Genomic DNA, 20,614 nt, shown 5'->3' on the forward strand with positions numbered 1-20,614 from the left:
CTGAAACAACAAAACAAATCAGTAAAGAGCGGACCGAACCCACTGTTTCTGACGGGAGCAGCGGGCTCCGAGCTCCCGAGTCTGCTTCCAGAAGAGCCCGCCTTTGCTGGTTCACGGTCTCCTTTTTCCCCCTCTGTAAGGGAGCTTCCTGCCCGCCTGGGGCCTTTTCCCTCCTGGACTCCTCAGTCCCATGGCGCGGACACGATGCTGCCCGGTTCAGTTGCCCTCATCCCAGGGCTTCCCGCCGAGCAGTCCCGGCCGGGGCCAGACGCTCCCAGCCCTCCTGGTTTCCCTGTTAGCATCAGGGCTTACCACCCCGTATTGTCCCGTCTCTCTGGGCCTTACCCTGGCTCCAGAACGTGCGGGTGGCAGTCGTCTCCTGTCCCGGCTCTTCCGGTTCTGCCTCCCCTCTCCTTCGTTCCGGCATGGCCTTTATGCCAACTGGCCCTGTTGCACACCTGTAACAGGTGAGTAAGCACCCCGCCCCGCAAGTCTCAGGGATTGCTAGCGCCTCTGCTCTTGCACACTTCCCGCCCCTCAAGACGCCGTTAGGAGTTCTTTCTATTTGTTCTTCCTTTTCCACCCTATTTTTACACGCTCCCGGTTGTTCCTCTTCACACCTGGACAAAAAGTCCGCCACCGTATTCGTTCTCCCCGGTTTGTAGACCACCTTAAAGTGGTAGGGCTGAAGGGCCAGCGCCCAGCGCATTATCTGCGCATTATCAGTTTTGGCCGTATGTAGCCATCTCAGTGGAGCGTGGTCCGTGACTAACTTAAATCCACGGCCTAGGAGATGATACAGGAAGTATCCAACCCCCCATCGAATGGCCAAGCACTCTTTCAATGGTGGAGTACCTTTTTTCCTGGTTGTTCAATTTGCGACTGGCGTACGCGATGGGTCGCTCCACCCCGTCTACTTCTTGTGATAACACGGACCCCAGGGCGTATGCTGAAGCATCTGTCTGTAACGTAAACGGGATGGCAAAGTTGGGGGTATGCAAGACCACCTCCTGGCATAGGGTCTTTTTTAGCTCTTCAAATGCTCTCCGTCATTCTTCGGTCCATTTGATTACTCCCGTCTGTCGGCCTTTAGTTGTTTCTACCAAGGACGTGGCAATTTTCGCGAACTGAGGAATAAAACGTCTATAATAGCTAGTTAGCCCAAGGACTGCTTGCGTCTGTCTCTTCGTTGTTGGTGCCTTATAGTTTCTGATAATCGCCACCTTGTCCGTCAGCGGCCGTACCCGGCCCTGTCCCACCAGGAACCCCAGGTATCGGGTCTCTCGTTTTCCCAGAGCGCACTTCTTAGGATTGGCTGTCAGTCCTATTTGTCTCAGTTCCGACAGCACGGCTCTGAGGGCCCGTAAATGCTGCTCCCAGGTCTCCGAGTAAACAATAATGTCATCAATATAAGCCGCCGCATACCCTTGGTGGGGGGGTAGGGCCCAATCCATTAACCTCTGGAAGGTGGCTGCCGCCCCATTAATCCCGAAGGGCATCCTCTTAAATTCAAAGAGTCCCCAGGGCGTGCCGAATGCAGTCTTAATTTGATCTTCCTTCCGTAGTGGGATCTGCCAATATCCCTTAGATAAATCGAGTGTTGAAATGAATTTCGCCTGGCCTATGCGCTCTACCAACTCGTTTACATGGGGCATCGGGAATGCGTCAAATTGGGTCAGCGCATTCAGTTTTCTAAAATCCACGCAGAGCCTCAGGCCCCCATCAGGCTTCTCCACAGGTACAATTGGGCTCCGCCATGGGCTCCGTGAGGGCATTATGATCCCTTGTTCGAGCATCTTTTCTATCTCCTTCTTCACCAGCAGACATTTATGATATGGAATACACCGCCACTTTTCTCGGGCTATCTGCCCTTCCTTAGTAATAATCCTATGTTCCACACACACGGCTTTTCCTAGCTGCTCAGAAAAGGTGTCGTGAAACTCTTGCACTAGCCCCGTTAGCTGCTGTTGCTGAAGGGCCCCTAGTTGCTTCCCTAGAGGCACTACTTCCTGCTTGGGGTCACTATCCGGGCTCCTTACCACCGGCTGTCCCCGCCCCACTGTTTCTGACTCCAGGGAGATCAGGAGCCCTTCAGGTTCATGCCATTCCTTGAGCAAATTAATATGGTATATCTGCCGTCCACGTTTGGCCCCAGGGCACAATACCTCAAAGTCAACAGGTCCTACTTTCCTCACCACCGGGAATGGGCCTTGCCAACGTGTTTAAAAACTTGCTAGTGGAGCCTGGTAACAATACCAGGACTTTCTGTCCCACTCTTAATTCACGGGTTTGAGCCTTACTATCATAGCTCTCTTTCTGTCTTGCTTGTGCCTGCTCTAAGTTAGCTAGTGCGATACTCTGGGCCACCCATAGGCGGGTCCTCAGGTCTCGGACGTACTATTTTTTTCCCAGGCCCAGGGTCTGCTTCCCATCCCTCCCATCTAATATCCAGCAAGCTGCGTGGGCGATGTCCAAACGTTAATTCGAATGGTGAGAAACCCAGGGAGGCTTGCGGGGCATCTCTTACCGCAAATAAGAGGGGTGGGATCATCAGACTCCATTTCTGGGGCACCTCCTGAGCACATCGCCTCAGCATTCCTTTTAATGTCCCATTAAACCTTTTGACTAGCCCGTGAGTTTGGGGGTGATATACTGCTGTCCTAAGATGTCAAATCTGGAGTACAGTACATAATGCCCTTAAAACTGCGGACATAAAGTTGGACCCTTGGTCCGTCACAATCTCTTGGGGAATCCCAAACTTGGACACCCAGTTCATCAACTCTTCCGCTATCTTATTGGCGGTCACCGCCCTCAGCGGGATAGCCTTGGAAACCTGGTGGCGTAGTCTGTCAGCACCAGGATGAATTGATGCCTTGCTACACTCCTTGGTAGTGGGCCCACAATGTCCAGAGCTATTCGGGAGAACAGTTCCCGCACCAATGGCATAAGCTGCAGTGGTGCTCTTTGAGGTTTATATGTGCTTACCCTCTGACATATTTCACACGTGCGGCAATACTTTTCCACGTCCTCATATATGTGAGGCCAAAAATACCATTGGGACAACCGAGCCTCCGTTTTATCCTTCCCCAAATGCGCCCCGAGGGGGTGCTTATGGGCCAGCCATAGAAGCTGTTCCCTGAAGGCACGTGGGATAATCAACTGTGCCACCTCCTCCCCTTCTAGTCTTCTGCGTTTCACCCTGTACAATAATCCATTCTTTACTTCTATTCTAGGGATGCATTTTTCGCAAACGGGGGGGGCTTACCTGCGCTCTGTCTTTCTGGACGTCCACCTCCCAAAAGGAGCGAAGTTCCGGATCTGATTCTTGTTCCCCCCGGAACCGTTCAGCCTGGGCCAACTTGCCGATCTGCAGGTTGTCAGGCATCCTGCATCTTGTGCTGACCAATCCCCCTACTCCATTCTCGAGCCTTCTCCGCTGCCCGAGGATATCAAATATTTCGGGCCAATCTCTGCCCAGGATCATCGGATACAAGATTCCTTCTTTCAGCCCCACGGGGATTCTCCTCTGGACCCCGCCCCCCCCACTCATACCGTCAGGAGTCGTCGATCAACGTAGCTTTTCTGTTTATGGAGGCACAGCATGCTGACTCCAGTACATCTGGGTGCGTGTTCCCACCGAACGGGTGAGGGTCGGACTAGTGACTGGGCACAGCCAGTGTCCACCACTACCGGGATTGGGACTCCTTCAACCCATGCCTGTACTTCAGGCAAGGGCTAGATGTCATCCCGGTTATGACAGCCGACCCCGCAGTCCGTTGATTCTACCTCTGGCAAGTCTCCCACTGTCGGGCGATTGTCCTGGGGATCCCTGTCCTTAGGAGGACCAACTTGTACCTCCTGGGGGCAATTCCGGGCAAAATGCCCTCTTTTCCCACACGCGAAACAGGTAGGCCCCGGGAGGCTCCCCTGCCTGTTCCCTTTGCTTACTATAACTCGCCACGCCGTGGAGTCTGTCCCTTTCACCCCTTTATTTCTTCTCCCGTTTCCTTGAGCCGCATCAAATTGTTCAGCCCATTGTAGGGCTTCCCGGGAGGAGGTGGGACAATGGCATCTAACCCAATTTTGGGTATCGTCATCTAAGTCATTAATAAATTGCTCCATGAGAATCTGATCAACGATTTGTTCCTTAGAAGCTGCTTCTGGTCTGAGCCATTTGCCCAGCAGGTCTGCTAGGGTCTGCCACAATACTCGCAAAGTTTTCATCTCGCCTGTCTTTCTTTCTCTGACAGCTTGTCTACGTCTCTCTGGGGTGATGCCTAACCGGTGAAGTATTTCTCCCTTCACCTTATCGTAATCCACTGCGTCACCCCTGGTCATAGCTCTATATGCTGCCTGAGCCTGTCCGATCAACAGAGTGCCCATCTGTCCCACCCATTTTGCCTTCTCCACTCCAGCGGCTATAGCTGCCCTCTCAAAGATCTCTAGGAAGGCCTCTTGGTCATCCTCCGGTGTCATCTTTGGCATTCGCCACCCAGTGTAGCCCCTTTGAGCCCATACCTGCTGTTGCATAAGGTGCTCCTGCAGCGTAGTTTGCTGCATTGTCTGCTGTTGTTGTTGCTGTAGTATCTGCACCACCACATTCATTAACTGGTGCAAAGGTTCGCCTGCCGCTCCACTTGTCTGGTGCTCCGTTGGTACAGTGCAATACCCTCAGGAAGGCCGCTGCCTACTTCCTGACCAATGCACCAAAAATGTCAGCGAGTCCAATCGTCCACCAGTCTGTGCACGTCCCGCCGATTAATCCCTGGCCGGAAAGCGTACTCACTTAGGAGCCATACGCGTCAAACCCGCCTGCCACGACTTTGATTCTTTGGTTCAGTGATTTCTCTGACACGCACATGTCCAAAAATGAGACTTCCAGTCACACAGGGTCCAAAGTAATTGAGGGCTCCTTCCACCCCTACACCCTCGCTTGGGCCTCCACGGATGTCCGACACTCGCGTGTCAGTGTTGCCCTCCAAGTCTCCCCTCTGTTGGGAAGCCAGGCCTGAAACAACAAAACAAATCAGTAAAGAGCGGACCGAACCCACTGTTTCTGACGGGAGCAGCGGGCTCCGAGCTCCCGAGTCTGCTTCCAGAAGAGCCCGCCTTTGCTGGTCCGCGGTCTCCTTTTCCCCCCTCTGGGAGGGAGCTTCCTGCCCGCCTGGGGCCTTTTTCCTCCTGGACTCCTCAGTCCCATGGCGCGGACACGATGCTGCCCGGTTCAGTTGCCCTCGTCCCAGGGCTTCCCGTCGAGCAGTCTCAGCTGGGGCCAGACGCTCCCAGCCCTCCTGGTTTCCCTGTTAGCATCAGGGCTTACCACCCCGTATTGTCCCGTCTCTCTGGGCCTTACCCTTGCTCCATAACGTGGGGGCTCGGCGTGTGCCCACGTGCATCCGCCACTCCGGACTTCCGCCGGCAGTCGTCTCCTGTCCCGGCTCTTCCAGTTCCGCCTCCCCTCTCCTTCCTTCCTTTATGCCAACTGGCCCCGTTGCACACCTGTAACAGGTAAGTAAGCACCCTGTCCTCCAGGGCAGCAGGTGGGCTGTTACGGCGAGGTTTCCCGCCCCACGAGTATCGGGGATTGCTAGCGCCTCTGCTCTCGCACTGTCTGAAACCTCTTCCATGTCCTAATCCGACATGCTTTTTCTCATCCTTCAAGTGCTTAAAACATGAGAAAGCTTATCAACTCTAAAACTGTCACCTCCATAACTTGCTGAAAAGATCGGGATGAAAATGTGACAGTAAGGTAGACTATGTAATTGTACTACATCCACACATTCCAGCTGCCTCCAAGCTTTCTTACAGGTGTGGGGTACTCTTATTTTCTGAAGGTCTGTTAGACTCAGTGAGCTATGACAGGGTACTGATGATGACCCTTTAGTTATTGTTCCTTGCAGGGGGGAGGCTGTCTTGTTTCAAAACATCTGATTATTCAGGATAATATATTTCCTTTGTTATAAAGGTTGCTGTCTAATATGGTCTTACAATAAATATTTGAGGTTACTTTCTTTCACAAGAAGGTATCTATCTGTAGTATTATCAGTACTGGTGTGTAAACAGTCGTCACTGAAACAAATGAAAGGTCTAAGTCTCTGATTTCTGACAGCAAACAAATTTACTAGACTTGTTTTTTGTTTTCTGTGTCATAAAGACTTTGTAACCTCAGTAATATTGTGTTTAAATTATTTGTTGGCTGTAATCTGTAAATAATTCAACTATAAAAGGTTGCAGGCATGACAAAGTGTATATTTTAATATAAGCCGTTAATGTGAAATGCTGTGATGATGACTCTTATAGATTTAAGGGAAAGATGCATGCTATCTTTTAGTTTATTGGACACTACAGCTAACCAAAATAACTTTCGTTTAGGATTTGAAACCCAGCAATATAGTAGTCAAATCTGACTGTACGCTGAAAATCCTTGATTTTGGATTGGCAAGAACAGCATGTACTAATTTTATGATGACACCGTATGTAGTAACACGGTATTACAGAGCACCAGAGGTTATCCTTGGCATGGGATATAAAGAGAATGGTAAGTAACAGGACTGAAATATTAAATGCTTTACCTATAGTGAAGCTTTCTCAGACTAATTTCTTTAGACTGTAATTCATCTTTGATGTGTAATGTTAAAGTATGTATAGTACTGTTATGGAAATAATGAAATATACAGAGTTAGTCTCTGGAAGAATAGCATTTGTCCTGTTCTTTGTGACTGTGCTTCACCATTTTGTCTCCTTTTTTTTTTTATTGCTCCCCTTTCTATTCGTACTTATGCTCATTCATGGTCCTGTGTCCTTCATTCCTACTACCATTGTTCCACCTGCAAAAAATGCATTGTTTACAAAACAATCATACTTAAACATTTTAAAAAAATTAACAGAACCAATATGTGAAATGATTAACCCACATCAGTGTGAACTTACTTTTATAAAGTGTTTTCTCCTCTGTATGTATCCTGTTCTCTTTGTACTGTCATCTTTCATAAAGTCCTTTAAATTTCTATAGCCTAGGCAACGTTTTATAACATCCTAGGTCTTTCTCTGGGTATTTGATTATTAATACTATTATTAATTTTAATAGATGCGTCTAAGATATTTTAAACATTCAAGCAACAAAGCAGTTGTCAAGGAAAATATCCTTTAATTGCATTTTCCCTTCACAACTGACTGGCAGGCAGTAAGACTCATCCTGCTTGGGACCTTCAGCCCAGGGACTCTTTTCACTTTTCCAGCTTTAGAGTAGGTTTAACATTCTATGGCTACAGGCTGGGGTTTGTGGAGGGCAAATCTTGAAGATGTACATCTTTGGAAATGTAACACAAGAGATCCATAGAATTTCTTGAGTCAGCAGTATCGAAGGGTTCTGCATTGCGCATAATGCCTTGAGTGTAGTATGTGTTGTTGTGGCTTAAAAACATTTAATATACTTATAGTGGAGTCTGTCCTAAATGGGACAGGAAAGTGTAGAGTAGTACACTAATCTAAAAGACTAAATGTGCAGTGTAAATTTTACAAATTAAAAATCTGTGGTTTTTTAAAAAAAAAAAATCTTTAATCTTTTGTCCTTGCTGCACCTAACATGATAGTGGATATCTGGTCTGTTGGGTGCATTATGGCAGAAATGGTCCTCCATAAGGTCCTGTTCCCAGGAAGAGATTGTATCCTTCTTCACAGTGGTTTTACGGATTGTAAAATCCAATAAGTATTTTGAAGTACTTTAAAAGTACTAATTAGAAGTCTGAGAAAAAGCAGGGTTGATGTTCATACTGTTGATTACAATCATGTCTTGTTAGCAGTTTGGTTGTCCACATTCTTGTGTTTTATTGTAGATGCTAGAATTTTTTTTTGTTAAGTTTTCCACTTTTGTTCATGACACTTCATAATTTGATCATTTCATTTTTACTTTCAGTTGATATCTGGTCAGTTGGGTGCATCATGGGAGAATTGGTGAAAGGTTGTGTGATATTCCAAGGCACTGATCGTATCCTTCCCTAGTCATATTTGAACCCCATTACACATCCACCAAAGACACACAATTATTTCCATCTGTTTATATATACAAGTGCGTAAAACTAGAAAACCAAAATATTTTCTTACATGTTTTTGAATGCATCTACTGTAATGTATGAAATTAGTGTCACTAACCGAATCACTGAACTTCCATTTTTTTCTCCTATTTACTTGACCGCCTTTTAACTTAATCCTTACTGCTTGATCACTTGCTTATCAATATAAGAACTTCATATTTTGTAGCTGTAAAGGACATTGATAGGTTAAAAAGCAAATTTCCTTGGCAGGGTTCCTAATAATTAAATTATTAGAGCTGAAAGCTTAAAAAATATTGTTAACAATTTTTTGTTTTGCTTTATTGCGTTTTTTCTGTTTGCATAATGAAGAAGTTTATTCTCAATTGTTTCAGTTTGTAGTTAAGTTTTTTTTTCTGGTTCTTGTGTACCAGCATGTTGCAGTGCTACAGTGTTTTTGCTTAGTCACTGCAGGAGGTAATATATATCTTTTAAAAGAAAAGGCCTTTCATTTTTAAATGTTATGGAAAAATTTCTGAGTCTCTTTTTTTTCTTCAAAAAAAAAGGTGTTCTTTAAAATTTGGCTTTTTTGCTTCAAAATTTACCATTTTAACATGACAGTGGAATTCTAGAGGATTGAGTTAACTAGCATATATCTTTGTATAATTCATTAAAAATAACAATGAATTTTCTGGTTAAGTAGATGACGCTTATTTCACATAGATACATTGTGCATATATTTTAGTAAAGTAACTTATCTATTTCAAAACATTTAAAAAATAAAGATTAAAAACCATGTACTTATTTCCAAGTTTATATTATAAAAATTGAACAGGAGACTACATTCTCTCCATTTTAATTGTTCTCACAATGTAATAGTAAAAAATGAAAGAGCTTGTGGATTGTAGATTTGAAATCATTAAATAATTTGTCCTTTGTGGGGTTTTTTATTTTTATAGGTTAGATTTTATAAAAGTATACCCTCTATTACATCTGTAGGCAATACCAGAATTTTAATCTGAATGCTAAATTTCATGACACTAATCTTCAGCAGTTGACCATATTAATTTAACATCACAAAATATTAATTGTTTTTCACTTCTTCTTCCTTTGTATATTTATTGTTTTATCTTCCAAAGCCTTCAGACCAACCTAACACAATTCTTCATGTATGTTCTTTGTCTTTTCACCTGCATGCTTCAGTGGCTGTGCTGATTGCTGTCTTGATTTATTTATTAATAAATCAAGGGATTTTTTTTTTTCATACTTGTTAAATAAGTTTTAGGTAAATCATTTTTACCTAAGAGGGAATAAAGCTCCGCCAATCTAGAGTTAAAACACTATATGCTATCTAGCTGTCTTATAGTGGGAGATGGCAGCTGTGGCCTAAGGAGCAGACACACAATGCACAGCCTAGGTTGGTGTAACTTGAGTCCAGTATAAAATTACAGTGTGAAAAATTAGGTGAAACTGCACTGGCTTAAATTACATTGGTGTAAGAGTTATGTGCTCAGCTATTCTGTGATAACCTGTTTCTGTCTAGCAAATGACTATTACCTGCTTCCTCCCCACCTGACAATGAGATCCTGTATTAGTACCAGTGGTGAGCATGTATCTCCAGATAACTTTTTATGCACGTTCTTCAGATCTGGGGGTAATTTACACTGATGTATAAAACCACTATTTGTAGGCATTTGTGCACATGCTTGTGCTGCAGCGCCAGGCGCTTCTCATGCAGTTTTAAGTGGCAAAATGCACGTCAGCATGCAGAAAATGGTAGCAGTGTGCTTTTAAACTAAAACACATGGAAGGTGTTAGTCCAAAAACGTACCACTGCCATTTTCTGTGCGCCGACGTGCATTTTGCTGCTCATACAACTGCACACGATGCAGTGAAGTACGCGTCAGCTCGCATGCAGAGTAGACTTGATTAATCGAGTTTGCTCCGACATGCTGGAGATAGTGTCAGAGCATGAAAATGTATGTATAATGCCCAGTGTGTCTCCAGCTGTGTATGTAAGTATATTATAAATGCCCAGTGTGTCTCCAGGTCTTAAGATTTCCATGATTGGGCTCTGTTTTTCGTTGTCTAATGCTAGCCATTTCCGCTAGAATTTTCAGTGCCTAGCATCTGCTTCAGGCAGATTTTTTTTCCTTTTGTTTGTTCATTTGTTCTATGTAAAATGTTTTTTTTAGTTTCTGAGAATGGGGTAGAAGGAACAGCAGGTGAATTTTGTCTTTGTTAAACTCTTGCAACTGCTCTGTTGAGAACCTCTTTACTTTAGAGCAGGGACTTGGGCATTGGCAGAAGGAGTCACCCTAATGGCACAAGTGGGCCTTTGACTCTCCTCAGAGTCCAACCATTTCTGCATCGTTTCAAGCCTTAGAACATAGTTTCACACCTGTTCAGGTAGAAATTAATACATTTAATAGATTTTAGGGTCCGATGGGACCTATTAGATCATTGAGTCCACCCCCCTGCCCTGAGCAGGAAATTCCTGAGAGGCTCAGCAGTATTTTCTAACGGTTCTGCTTTTATCCCCCCACAGCGACTTGCTTGCCAGACTCAGTGTGCTCTTTCCTAGGGTTGTAGGGCCTAAGCAAGGTTTTCCCATTACTTGCTTTTCTCAGCTGCTAACCGTTCCTGTGGTGCCAGCCCCAGAACTGAGAGTAGGAAGACTTGCTGCTGTGATGTCCATTATCTCACTGCTCAGTTAGCAAAGGGCATTGGGAAGCAACCTACCTCAAATGTAGAAAGCAGAGTGGTGAGAAATAGAGGAAGGGATGAGGATCAGAAGCCTACATGTCTTACAGGAAGTCATCATAACTCGGTGCAAATATAACGGGGGCTCAGGTGTACTTCTGTAAGTTGTGGGGTGTTGTTTTGTTTTTTTTTAATGCTTCCAAAAACTGAAGTGAGAGACAATCTGCTAGGCAGTATCCAACACACACTTTATTAATTTCAGGCTCCCTCCCAGTCTGGGTTTCAGATGTTACAAGGCATAGTTTTATTAAACCTAAGTTTTTAGAGGCCCCAACCCTATACCATAGAATATTTTCATACTTTAAGCATTGGCGGGGTACTTCTAGAGAAGTCTAGTTCAGGTACTCTGATCTTCTGCTGCTCTTTATTAAATTAGGGTGGGTCACTACATTTTCCCTCTAATGTTTGACTAAAGATAGGAGAGTGAAGTCGTTGAGAGCAGGGCCTGGGTGTGAAGTTTTGTTCAGCTGTTTTTTCCAAACTAGTAATGGTCACAAGGAGAAATAACTTTTTGAATCTAGAATCGTGCAGAGTCTTCTCAAATTCAGTTTTCCAAGTAGGAAAGAAAAATGCCTTCTGTGTATTCAGCAGTTTTCTTTTTCTCCGTTTCTGTAGCATGAGTCTGATTTTTTCCAAATTTTTGTTTGCTGTGTTTTGATGTCATTTTTTTTTATTTGGATGCATTTGAACAAAGAAATATAAAGTGTAATATACTAGAATGATCTCTGTATTAGTGTGTAAATTTTGAGTACATCTTCATTCATGTCACAGATTATAAAATTCTTACAGCTTTTGCAGACTAAATGTTTAAACACTTCTATTAACAATTCTAAATTAAATATCTATGCAAAGTCCTGCCACTTGTTTATTGAGCTGTATTCTCCAGCCATTGATATGACAAAAAACAAGTAAATAAAAAATCCCAAATAAAAGTGGACATTCGCAAAGTTGGTGATTAGAAAGATGTAGTGCTGAAATGTAATCATAAATTCTTCTAGTCTAGAAAATGAATAGGTATTTCGACAAAGAGCATTTCTTTTCCCTAATTATATTTTACATACTTCGAGTACTGTGATACAGAATGTACTTGGTGTCAAAACAGCTTTAGCTACATGTGTGTCTCTTTTCTTGGGCTGGACTGAAGTTTCAAGAACTGCTTCTGTTATTTTTGTTGATAGAAATAATAGAAGAATAATCTAGTTACAGTGCTTCTTTTCAGAGGTTTCTAAACCTTATTATGTAGTGTGTAATAAGACTCTTGATGGATCCACTTTACCCAATCCATATGTGCCTTGCTTGTGCAGAGAAGACCAGATGCTTAAATTCTTTTCATCTTTTTCTTTTTCTGCAATTTAAATATGTAGAGGGATCATGGGAATTCCTAGCTTAATCCAGTATCTTACTAATTTTCCTGCTTACTCCGTTGGCATCCTGATTATTCAGCAACCAATAGAAATGAACATGCTTAAACAAAGTGCTTTTAAAGTCAGACAAATTAACAATGACAGAGGATATTCACAGCTGTCATTTATGCTGCGAAGCAGGGAAAATTGTTTAAGGTACCTCAGCTAGCACAGGTATTGTTCAGTATAGACTAACCCTTAGATCAGGAGTTTTCAGCCTTTTTTAAGGAGTGTACCCCTTCTGTTGAGTACTCTGCTCCAGAATGGGGGCAGGAGGGAGGTGGGGTGCTGATGGCCAGCCAGACGTGAAGCTGGCGGTGTAGGGAAGCAGTGATGGTGCAGAGTGATGAATGGCAGGGGGCAGGGAGCTCACACGCAGCCGCTGCTGCCGTTTACCACTCTGCACCGCCGCTGTGTGCCGCTTCCCTGTGCAGCTGAGTGTACCCCCTGGGGCCATCCCAAGTACCCCCAGGGGTACACATACCTGCAGTTGACAACCCCTGCCTTAAATAGATAGTAGGGGGGGACAGTTGAGAAGCTGTATCAGACATTGTGTCCAATTTGTAATTAGTAAGCATAATTCTAGTGACCTAACATTTGAACTCTTAATAATTATAATAAAAGAATATAGTTGATATTTTTTGCTATTATTTTAATAGCTCTATTTAAAAAATACACACTTTAAACCTGATGTTCTGTGGAAAATGCAGATCAACCATTTTGGAAATTATTATGACATGTTTGAGTTGGGTCTTCCTTAAGTTTTCTTAGGGAAACTATGGGCGTTTTTACACATGCTCCTGGGATGGGCAGGGGCGCTTTAATTGGAGCGACTCTGAGAGCTGCTCTAACTAAAGCGCCTGGAGTGTCTTGTGTATCGGCATCCCTGCGCTTCCAAATGGTGGAATGAGCTTCCATAGAATGAGCTTTAGTTCAAGTGCCCCCACCACCCATTCTGAAGCACAGGCATGGTGATACACGAGATATAGAGGTTGGCTGAAGTGTGGTTATTACCACGCTCCGACCAACTTGACTAACCAGGTGTGCTGTGACATGCTGTAATTACAGTGCATCAGAGCAGCATCCTAGCTCTTGTACTATAGGCACCCTATTTTCTGATGAGAATTCACTGAGAAGCATTTAAGCAGAAAAGAAGTGGCATAAAATTCTTACCTCCTGTAGTTTAGTTGCATATTCGTACCTGTTATTAAGCATCCATGTGGGGTATTCTGTAGTATACGTCCAGAAGATTAAATCCCAGTCCTTTCTTTCTCTCATACTAGTTTCCATTCAACAAAGTCCTACTTTTAGAGATGTTTATCTCTAGTTAAAGACTTATGCAGGTTCCAACAGGAGTTTGTCTAATACCCCTTTTAAAATTGGCTAGCAGCAATTACAGAGCAGTAGAGAGTAATACTTCACACGTTGTGCAGCAGTTCTGGTCCTTCCTAATACTAGGGTCAGAAGTCTAATTTTAGATATTAGATTGACTCTTTGCACGACAGCTCAGAACGCTGGTGCCGAGAGAACAAAAGCGCTAATCCACATTTGGCTCTTACATTTCAATTTTTCATTACTTTCATTTAATGTACACAAATATGTTGTTGCCTGTTTTTGTGGTCTATTATGTGGTACAGATTTGAAATATTTCAGAGAATTTTCCTAAAGATACCCTGCAGATATTGATCAGTGGAATAAAGTTATTGAACAGTTAGGAACACCTTCAGCAGAATTCATGAAGAAACTACAGCCTACTGTAAGGAATTATGTAGAAAACAGGCCGAAATATCCAGGTATCAAATTTGAAGAACTCTTCCCAGATTGGATATTTCCATCAGAATCTGACCGTGACAAATTGAAGAGTAAGTTTGTTTGTTTGTTTTTTTTGTCTTTCTAAATTAGTTCACTTGAAGTATATACCATTTAGCCATGCAATATAAATGTGATAATGCAGTGTTTTGATACTGTCACCTCTATGTTGTATTATGAGGCAGGAAATTAAAAGTAGCATTTTTGTGCTACAAGTGCAGGACATGACACTGCAAAGTATCTTACTGCCACTATTAAAATATATCTTATTAAATGCATACATTCTTTTCTGTTCCCCAAATTCCAGTTTATTCTCAAAATTTTAGCCTGAGATACTGTTGATGGTTTAAATGTTCACAGAAAAAACACTTGTTTGTAAAAGACACTTTATAATGAAAACCTTCTCTAGTTGATGTTGATATGTGTAGGTTGATTAAACTAGATCTGAATTACTCTTAATACATTTGTGTCTTGCATCGGCAACTTGGTGACTTGAAATTTGTGCATATATTTTCAAAGTCCATATTGTTAAACATCTGGAATTGTTAGGAACTTGAAATTTGGTTTAATGACATAAAGCCATATTGACACGTATGCTACAACTATACATGGTCAACTTCACTTCAGTGAACAGTCTCTTTAAATGTAAGACCCCAGTTTGCAAATGGTATCTAATTGAACATGAATGATACCTTCTTCAAAATGAGTTAAAACTTATTTTAGTATCATATCACCTGTGGCCCAGTGCCACGGTAAAACATCATATAGAAGTCCTTTCCCAGATTAAAGTTTGGGCATGTGGTTTGGATGGCTTGGAAAATTTTATTAAATATAAAACATAATGCTTTTAATCATAAGAAACAAGTGACAAGATAGGAAATGTTTTGCTCTCAGGGTTTCTCTTAACAGAGTTAATGCTTTTGTTTGGACAGCTAAATGCATCGTTTTACCATCTACTTCATTCTGATGTGTGCTAATCGCACAAGTTACAAGAGACCTGTTTAACCTGGATGCATGGTGAGACTGATTCTTAGACCTTAGCATTTTAGCCTCTGAAGCTTTTATTTGCTTTCTCCCTCTTCTTTTCCAGCAAGTCAAGCTAGAGATTTATTATCCAAAATGCTGGTGGTAGACCCTGACAAACGAATTTCTGTAGATGAAGCCTTGCGTCATCCATATATCACAGTTTGGTATGACCCAGCTGAAGCAGAAGCAGTAAGTATCCACATTTAGACTTCACTTAAAATATCACTTCAGCAATTGAGGCTGTAATTTGTGTCTTGAGTTAGGTCTGTAGCAGGCTCTGAATTTTCCAAGCTAGCAAAGATTACACATGTAATTGTAAGAGAAATGGCAGCGCTAATTGCACCACCACTGGTAAATAGCTATGATGTGGCATTGCTGGTGGTTTGAATACATCCACTGTTGTTAATTTAACTGCAGAGATATAGCTGGTAGGGCTGAGCGAAGCTTCAGTCTCTGATTTGATTCGGTGGAGATTCGGCCTTATTTGGTGGCTGAATCTCCAAATCTGAATCAAATCAGGAGCCTCTTTAATTTCTCTGAATCGAATTGGAGCCCTCCGAATTGATTCGGACATAGACACAGCTTTAAATGTTTTTTCTACATACCTCAAGGTACCAGGTGGCTTGTGAATGCTGCGATGATGAGGCCAATGGAGCATCCCACAGGAGCGCAGGGGGCTTCCCAGTGCACTTGGCAGCAGACCTGGAAATGGACCAGAAACACTTCTGGGTCCAACAGGGAGCACGTGGGTCCCCCCCTTGGCCCCCTTTGCTCAGTGACTGGTGCCTCCTGAGTTGGGGGTACCCAGAGTTCCCCCACGGCTGATTGCCAAGCTGGAGGGGTCCCCCAGTGCACTCCCTGGTGGACCTGGAAGTGGACTGGAAGTAAGTCCAGTCCACTTCCAGGTTCACTGCCGAGCATGTGGGGGACCACCGCCCCGTGGGATGCTCCATCTGCCTCAGCATCTCAGCATTCACAAGCCGTGACTAGTTTCATAGTTTGTAGGGTCGGAAGGGACCTGAGCAGATCATCTAGTCTGACCCCCTGCCATGGCAAGAAAAAGTACTGGGGTCAAATGACCCCAGCTAGATGTTCATCTAACCTCCTTTTAAACAAACATCCCCAGGGTAGGAGCCTTCACCACTTCTCTTGGAAGCTGGTTCCAGACCCTAGCCACCCTGACTGTGAAGTAGCGCCTCCTGATATCTAACCTAAACCTACCCTCTGCCAGCTTGTGACCGTTATTCCTGGTCACTCCTGGCGGTGCTCGGGGAAACAGTGACTTCCCCAATGCCTGCTGATCCCCCCTGACTAGTTTATAACAGGCCACAAGATCCCCCCTCAGCCTTCTCTTTTGGAGGCTGAACAGGTTCAGGTCCCGCAGCCTGTCCTCATAGGGCCTGCCCTGTTGTCCCCTGATCATGCGAGTGGCCTCCTCTGGACCCTCTCGATGCCATCGACATCCCTCTTGAAGTGCGGCGCCCAGAACTGGACGCAGTACTCCAGCTGCAGCCTGACCAATGCCGCATAGAGGGGGAGGATCCCTCCTTGGACCTGCTCGAGATGCATCTGTGGATGCATGCCAAGGTGCGGTTGGCCTTCCTGACTGCCTCTCCACACTGCCGGCCCATGTTCATCTTGGAGTCAATGATCACTCCCAGATCCCTTTCCGCCTCCGTGCTGACAAGAGGGGAGTTCCCCAACCTGTAGGTATGGTGCCGGTTGTTCCTCCCCAGGTGCATCACCTTGCACTTGTCTGTGTTGAAACCCATCCTGTTCTCGTCCACCCACCCTTGTAACCTGTCTAGGTCAGATTGTAGCCTGTTGCATCCTTCCAGTCTGCCCACGTCCCCCCACATCTTAGTGTCATCAGCAAATTTGAACAGGTGCTTTTTACCCCCTCGTCCAAATCGCTGATGAAGATGTTGAACAGTGTGGGCCCGAGGACCGAGCCCTGCGGACCCCCACTGCCCACGTCCTTCCAGGTTGAGAAGGACCCATCTACTACCACCCTCTGGGTGCGGCCCTCCAGCCAGTTGGCGACCCATTTGACTGTGTGGGTGTCTACACCACAGCCCCCCAGTTTCTTAATGAGAACGGGGTGAAAGACAGTGTCAAAAGCCTTCCGGAAGTCCAGGAAGACTATATCCACTGCTACCCCTGCATCTAATGATCTGGTGATCTGATTGTAAAAGGCCACCAGGTTGGTCTGACAGGACCTGCCACTGATGAACCCGTGCTGGTTGCCCCTAAGCATGCAGTCTCCTGCTGGCCCCTCCTGGATGTGTGCCAGCATAATTTTTTCGAACAGCTTGCCTAGGATCGAGGTGAGACTAACCGGCCTATAGTTTCCCGGGTTTTCCTTCCTGCCTTTTTTGAAGATGGGGACCATGTTGGCCCTCTTCCAGTCCTCCGGTACCTCACCAGAGCACCACGAGCGCTCGTAAAGTTGTGCCAGGGGACTTGCAATGACCTCAGCCAGTTCCTTTAGAACTCTAGGGTGGAGATCATCCGGGCCGGCTGACTTGAATACATCCAACCCCTCCAGAAGCTCCCTAACAAAATCCTCGCTAACCTGTGGCCCAGGTGTGCCTCCCCCGGGGTATGTCGGGAAAACATTTAAAGCTGTGTCTATGGCCGAATTGCTGATTCTCTGAATCGGCATCAAATCTTCAGATTTGGATTCAACCAAGTTGAATCTGGGACAGTGATCTAAATCAACAAATTGAATCACTGCCACTGATTCAGGCCAAATCTGAATCGAATATGATCTGTTTCACACACCCCTAATAGCTGTCAATGCAGCAGTAACTTAGGCAGGATTGTATAAGTTACCTGCTTTTGGTTAAGCCCATTGAAGCTTCTTGCGAGTCCTCTAGGCCTTAGGTTTCAATAGATAAGTCTAACATTTTGGCAGATCATTCCAGTAACCTGTCTAAAGCTTTAAAATTATGAGAGCATGTAATCACAAAGCACCTATGCAAAGCAGGTATGATAGAAGTATTGGTAAGGGAGACTGCCTGAGATGAGGAAATAAAAATAACATTTCCCTGGGATTATTTTTGGACACAGCAGTTAATGACACCGCTAACTTCCAGTGTCACAGTTCTATTTCAGACTTTATTTTCTTTGTAGCCTCCTCCTCAGATCTATGATGCACAATTAGAAGAAAGAGAACATGCCATTGAAGAATGGAAAGGTAACAGTCAAACATGACCTCATTCTAGCTATGGTAATAAATTGTCAACCTTTACCACTAAAGTAACAAAACTGCTCCACTGGTCAGCTGACAGGAACCCATCAATGAATTAGGCTGGTTGTAGCAATACAAAAATTAATTCCCAAGAATTAATAAATCTAGTTTTTTAAAATTAATTCTAGATGTTTTTTAATACTTATGTAAAAAAACATTTTTCTAAAGCAACTTCTATTCTATTAATAGAAACGGATTAATTTGAACAAAAAGTTAAAAAAAAAAATGTGATGCTGGTGTCAGTTGTACCTTACTTATTCTTAACTGTCCTTACCTACTAAATGAGGTTCTGTAAATTCAGTTCCATACACCAGTAGAGGCTGGGGACTGAGTAGTTAAGCATCAGCTGTGCAGAAAAGGACCTGGGGGTGACAGTGCACAATAAACTGAATATGAACCAACAATGTGCCCTTGTGAAGAAGGCTAAAGGCATCTTGGGCTGCACTGGTAGGAGCGGTGCCAGCAGATCAAGGGCAGTGATTCTTCTCCCTCTATTCAACACTGGTGAGGCCACATCTGGAGTTCTCTGTCCAGTTTTGGGCCCCCCGCTACAGAAAAGATGTGGACAAATTGGAGAGTCCAGCAGAGGGCAATGAAAATGGTTTGGGGGCTGGGACACACGACTTGTGAGGAGAGGCTGTGGGAAATGGACTTATTTAGTTTAGAGACGAGAAGACTGAGGGGGATTGAATAGCAGACTTCAACTCCTGGCAGGGTGGTCCAAAGAGGATGGAGCTGGACTGTTCTCAGTGGTGACAGATGACAGAACAAGGAGCAATGGGCTCAAGCTGCAGCAAGGGAGATTTAGGTTAGATGCTAGTAAGAATTTTCTCACTAGGAGGGTGGTAAAGCCCTGAAACAAGTGATCCACAGAGGTTGTAGAATCTCCATCTTGGCAGGTTTTTAAGACCCAGCTAAACAAAGCCTTGGTAGGGATGATAAAGCTGGACAAGATAACCTGCTGGGGTCCCTTCCCACCCTAACTTTTCTATGATTTCTATGATTCTAAATGATAGACACAAAAGCCATAAATAAAGCACAATTAAGCATTAGTTGGGTATCAGTTGTGCCTTAGTTCTGGGATGTCTGAAACTGCTTTTTTGTAACTGTCCCTCTTTACCATTTTTCTTAAGAATTAATATACAAAGAAGTAATGGATTGGGAAGAAAGAAGCAAGAATGGTGTGGTAAAAGATCAACCCTCAGGTTAGTCATTGGTTTAATAGTTTACCTTTATCTGAAAGTCTGATACATGTGTCAATTCTGCTCAGACTCAAACATCCAATTATACCAAAACCGTCATTTTTTTTAAGGCTCTTGGTCCTAATCAGTCTCACAGTTACATGAGGAGTCAGTTTACCTTGCTATGAAATGCGCTACCAGGAGTATGTTTTCTTCCTTCTGCAGGAAGTAAAAAGATGAATTTTAGTTTAAAGGCAGATGAGTCTTATATGATAAGTTGATGCCACAGAGCTGCAAAGTGTATAAGGCTTCTCTGAACGTAAATTGAACTGTCAGATGAGATAAATGGATACTTGTTATACTTGGGTCATTGTCCTGAAGTAGTCCTGCATTAAGTTTTCTTCCACATGGGTTTTGACTTCTGTTGAACTTGTTCTCAAAATACTTGGGAAACTCTCTGTCCCTATGAGTCTCTGATCTATGCCATGGTTCTCTTGGTCTAGTTTTGAAAATATTGTACTGTCAATTATGGAATATATCCGCTAGCTCTTTGGCATTCAGGTTGTTATTATTTAGGTAAACCAAGCTTACATTTATTATTCCTTCAGAAGGAGAAATGGGAATCTCTAACACTTGTCTCTAATTTAAGCCTTGTACATGCATACTGATTTGAAAAAGAACAGAACACCATGGTCTCAATGTCGTATAGTCTTCTGGGATTGTTAGATTTGCCTTTTAGCAAGTCAGTCTTGTGAGGTTTGATTTTAACCTTGATGATCCAAGTCCTGATGCATTATAGATGTGGAACTATAATTTGTAAGTAAAACTTCAAATTTTACAAAATAATAATTCTGGTAAATAAAAGACAAGCGCAACCTATTATACGCAGTTCACGTTATCTCTAGTAATATTTTTTGTAAAAAAATTATGCTATAATTATTCCTGTAACATTCATCTTTTGTAACTGTAGCAGGGCACTGAGGTGCCTGCCACTGCTGAATCAATAAGTAGGGAGCCCAGCTGCTAGTTGCCAGGGGAAGTCAGCTGACCGGAAGGGGCAGGGCCTGCCTCTTATATAACTCCCAGGCTGAGGCCAGGCAGACAGTTACCTGCTGGCAGCCCAGGAGGAAGGAACTCTGCCGGAGTGAA

The 20,614-nt window shown here is 43.9% G+C and overlaps 1 protein-coding gene across 5 annotated transcripts in view; it reads left to right on the forward strand.

Moving 5' to 3' along the window:
- The window catches only part of MAPK9 (mitogen-activated protein kinase 9), a 50,644-nt gene that overhangs the window by 17,135 nt on the left and 12,895 nt on the right, over positions 1-20,614 (forward strand). For all 5 annotated transcript variants that reach the window (XR_016444407.1, XM_090064381.1, XM_090064380.1 and 2 more), the window contains 6 exons: positions 6,373-6,538; positions 7,916-7,987; positions 13,876-14,058; positions 15,096-15,220; positions 18,167-18,230; positions 19,418-19,489. Coding sequence is in view for 4 of the 5 variants with exons in the window: in XM_090064381.1 (XP_089920507.1) it covers positions 6,373-6,538; positions 7,916-7,987; positions 13,876-14,058; positions 15,096-15,220; positions 18,167-18,230; positions 19,418-19,489 (682 nt within the window). In the remaining variant the exon portion in view is untranslated. The remainder of the gene's footprint in view (positions 1-6,372; positions 6,539-7,915; positions 7,988-13,875; positions 14,059-15,095; positions 15,221-18,166; positions 18,231-19,417; positions 19,490-20,614) is intronic.

This window comes from Crocodylus siamensis, chromosome 10 (assembly GCF_052110815.1).
Source record: "Crocodylus siamensis isolate JL-2025a chromosome 10, ASM5211081v1, whole genome shotgun sequence".
NCBI classification, from domain to species: domain Eukaryota; kingdom Metazoa; phylum Chordata; order Crocodylia; family Crocodylidae; genus Crocodylus; species Crocodylus siamensis.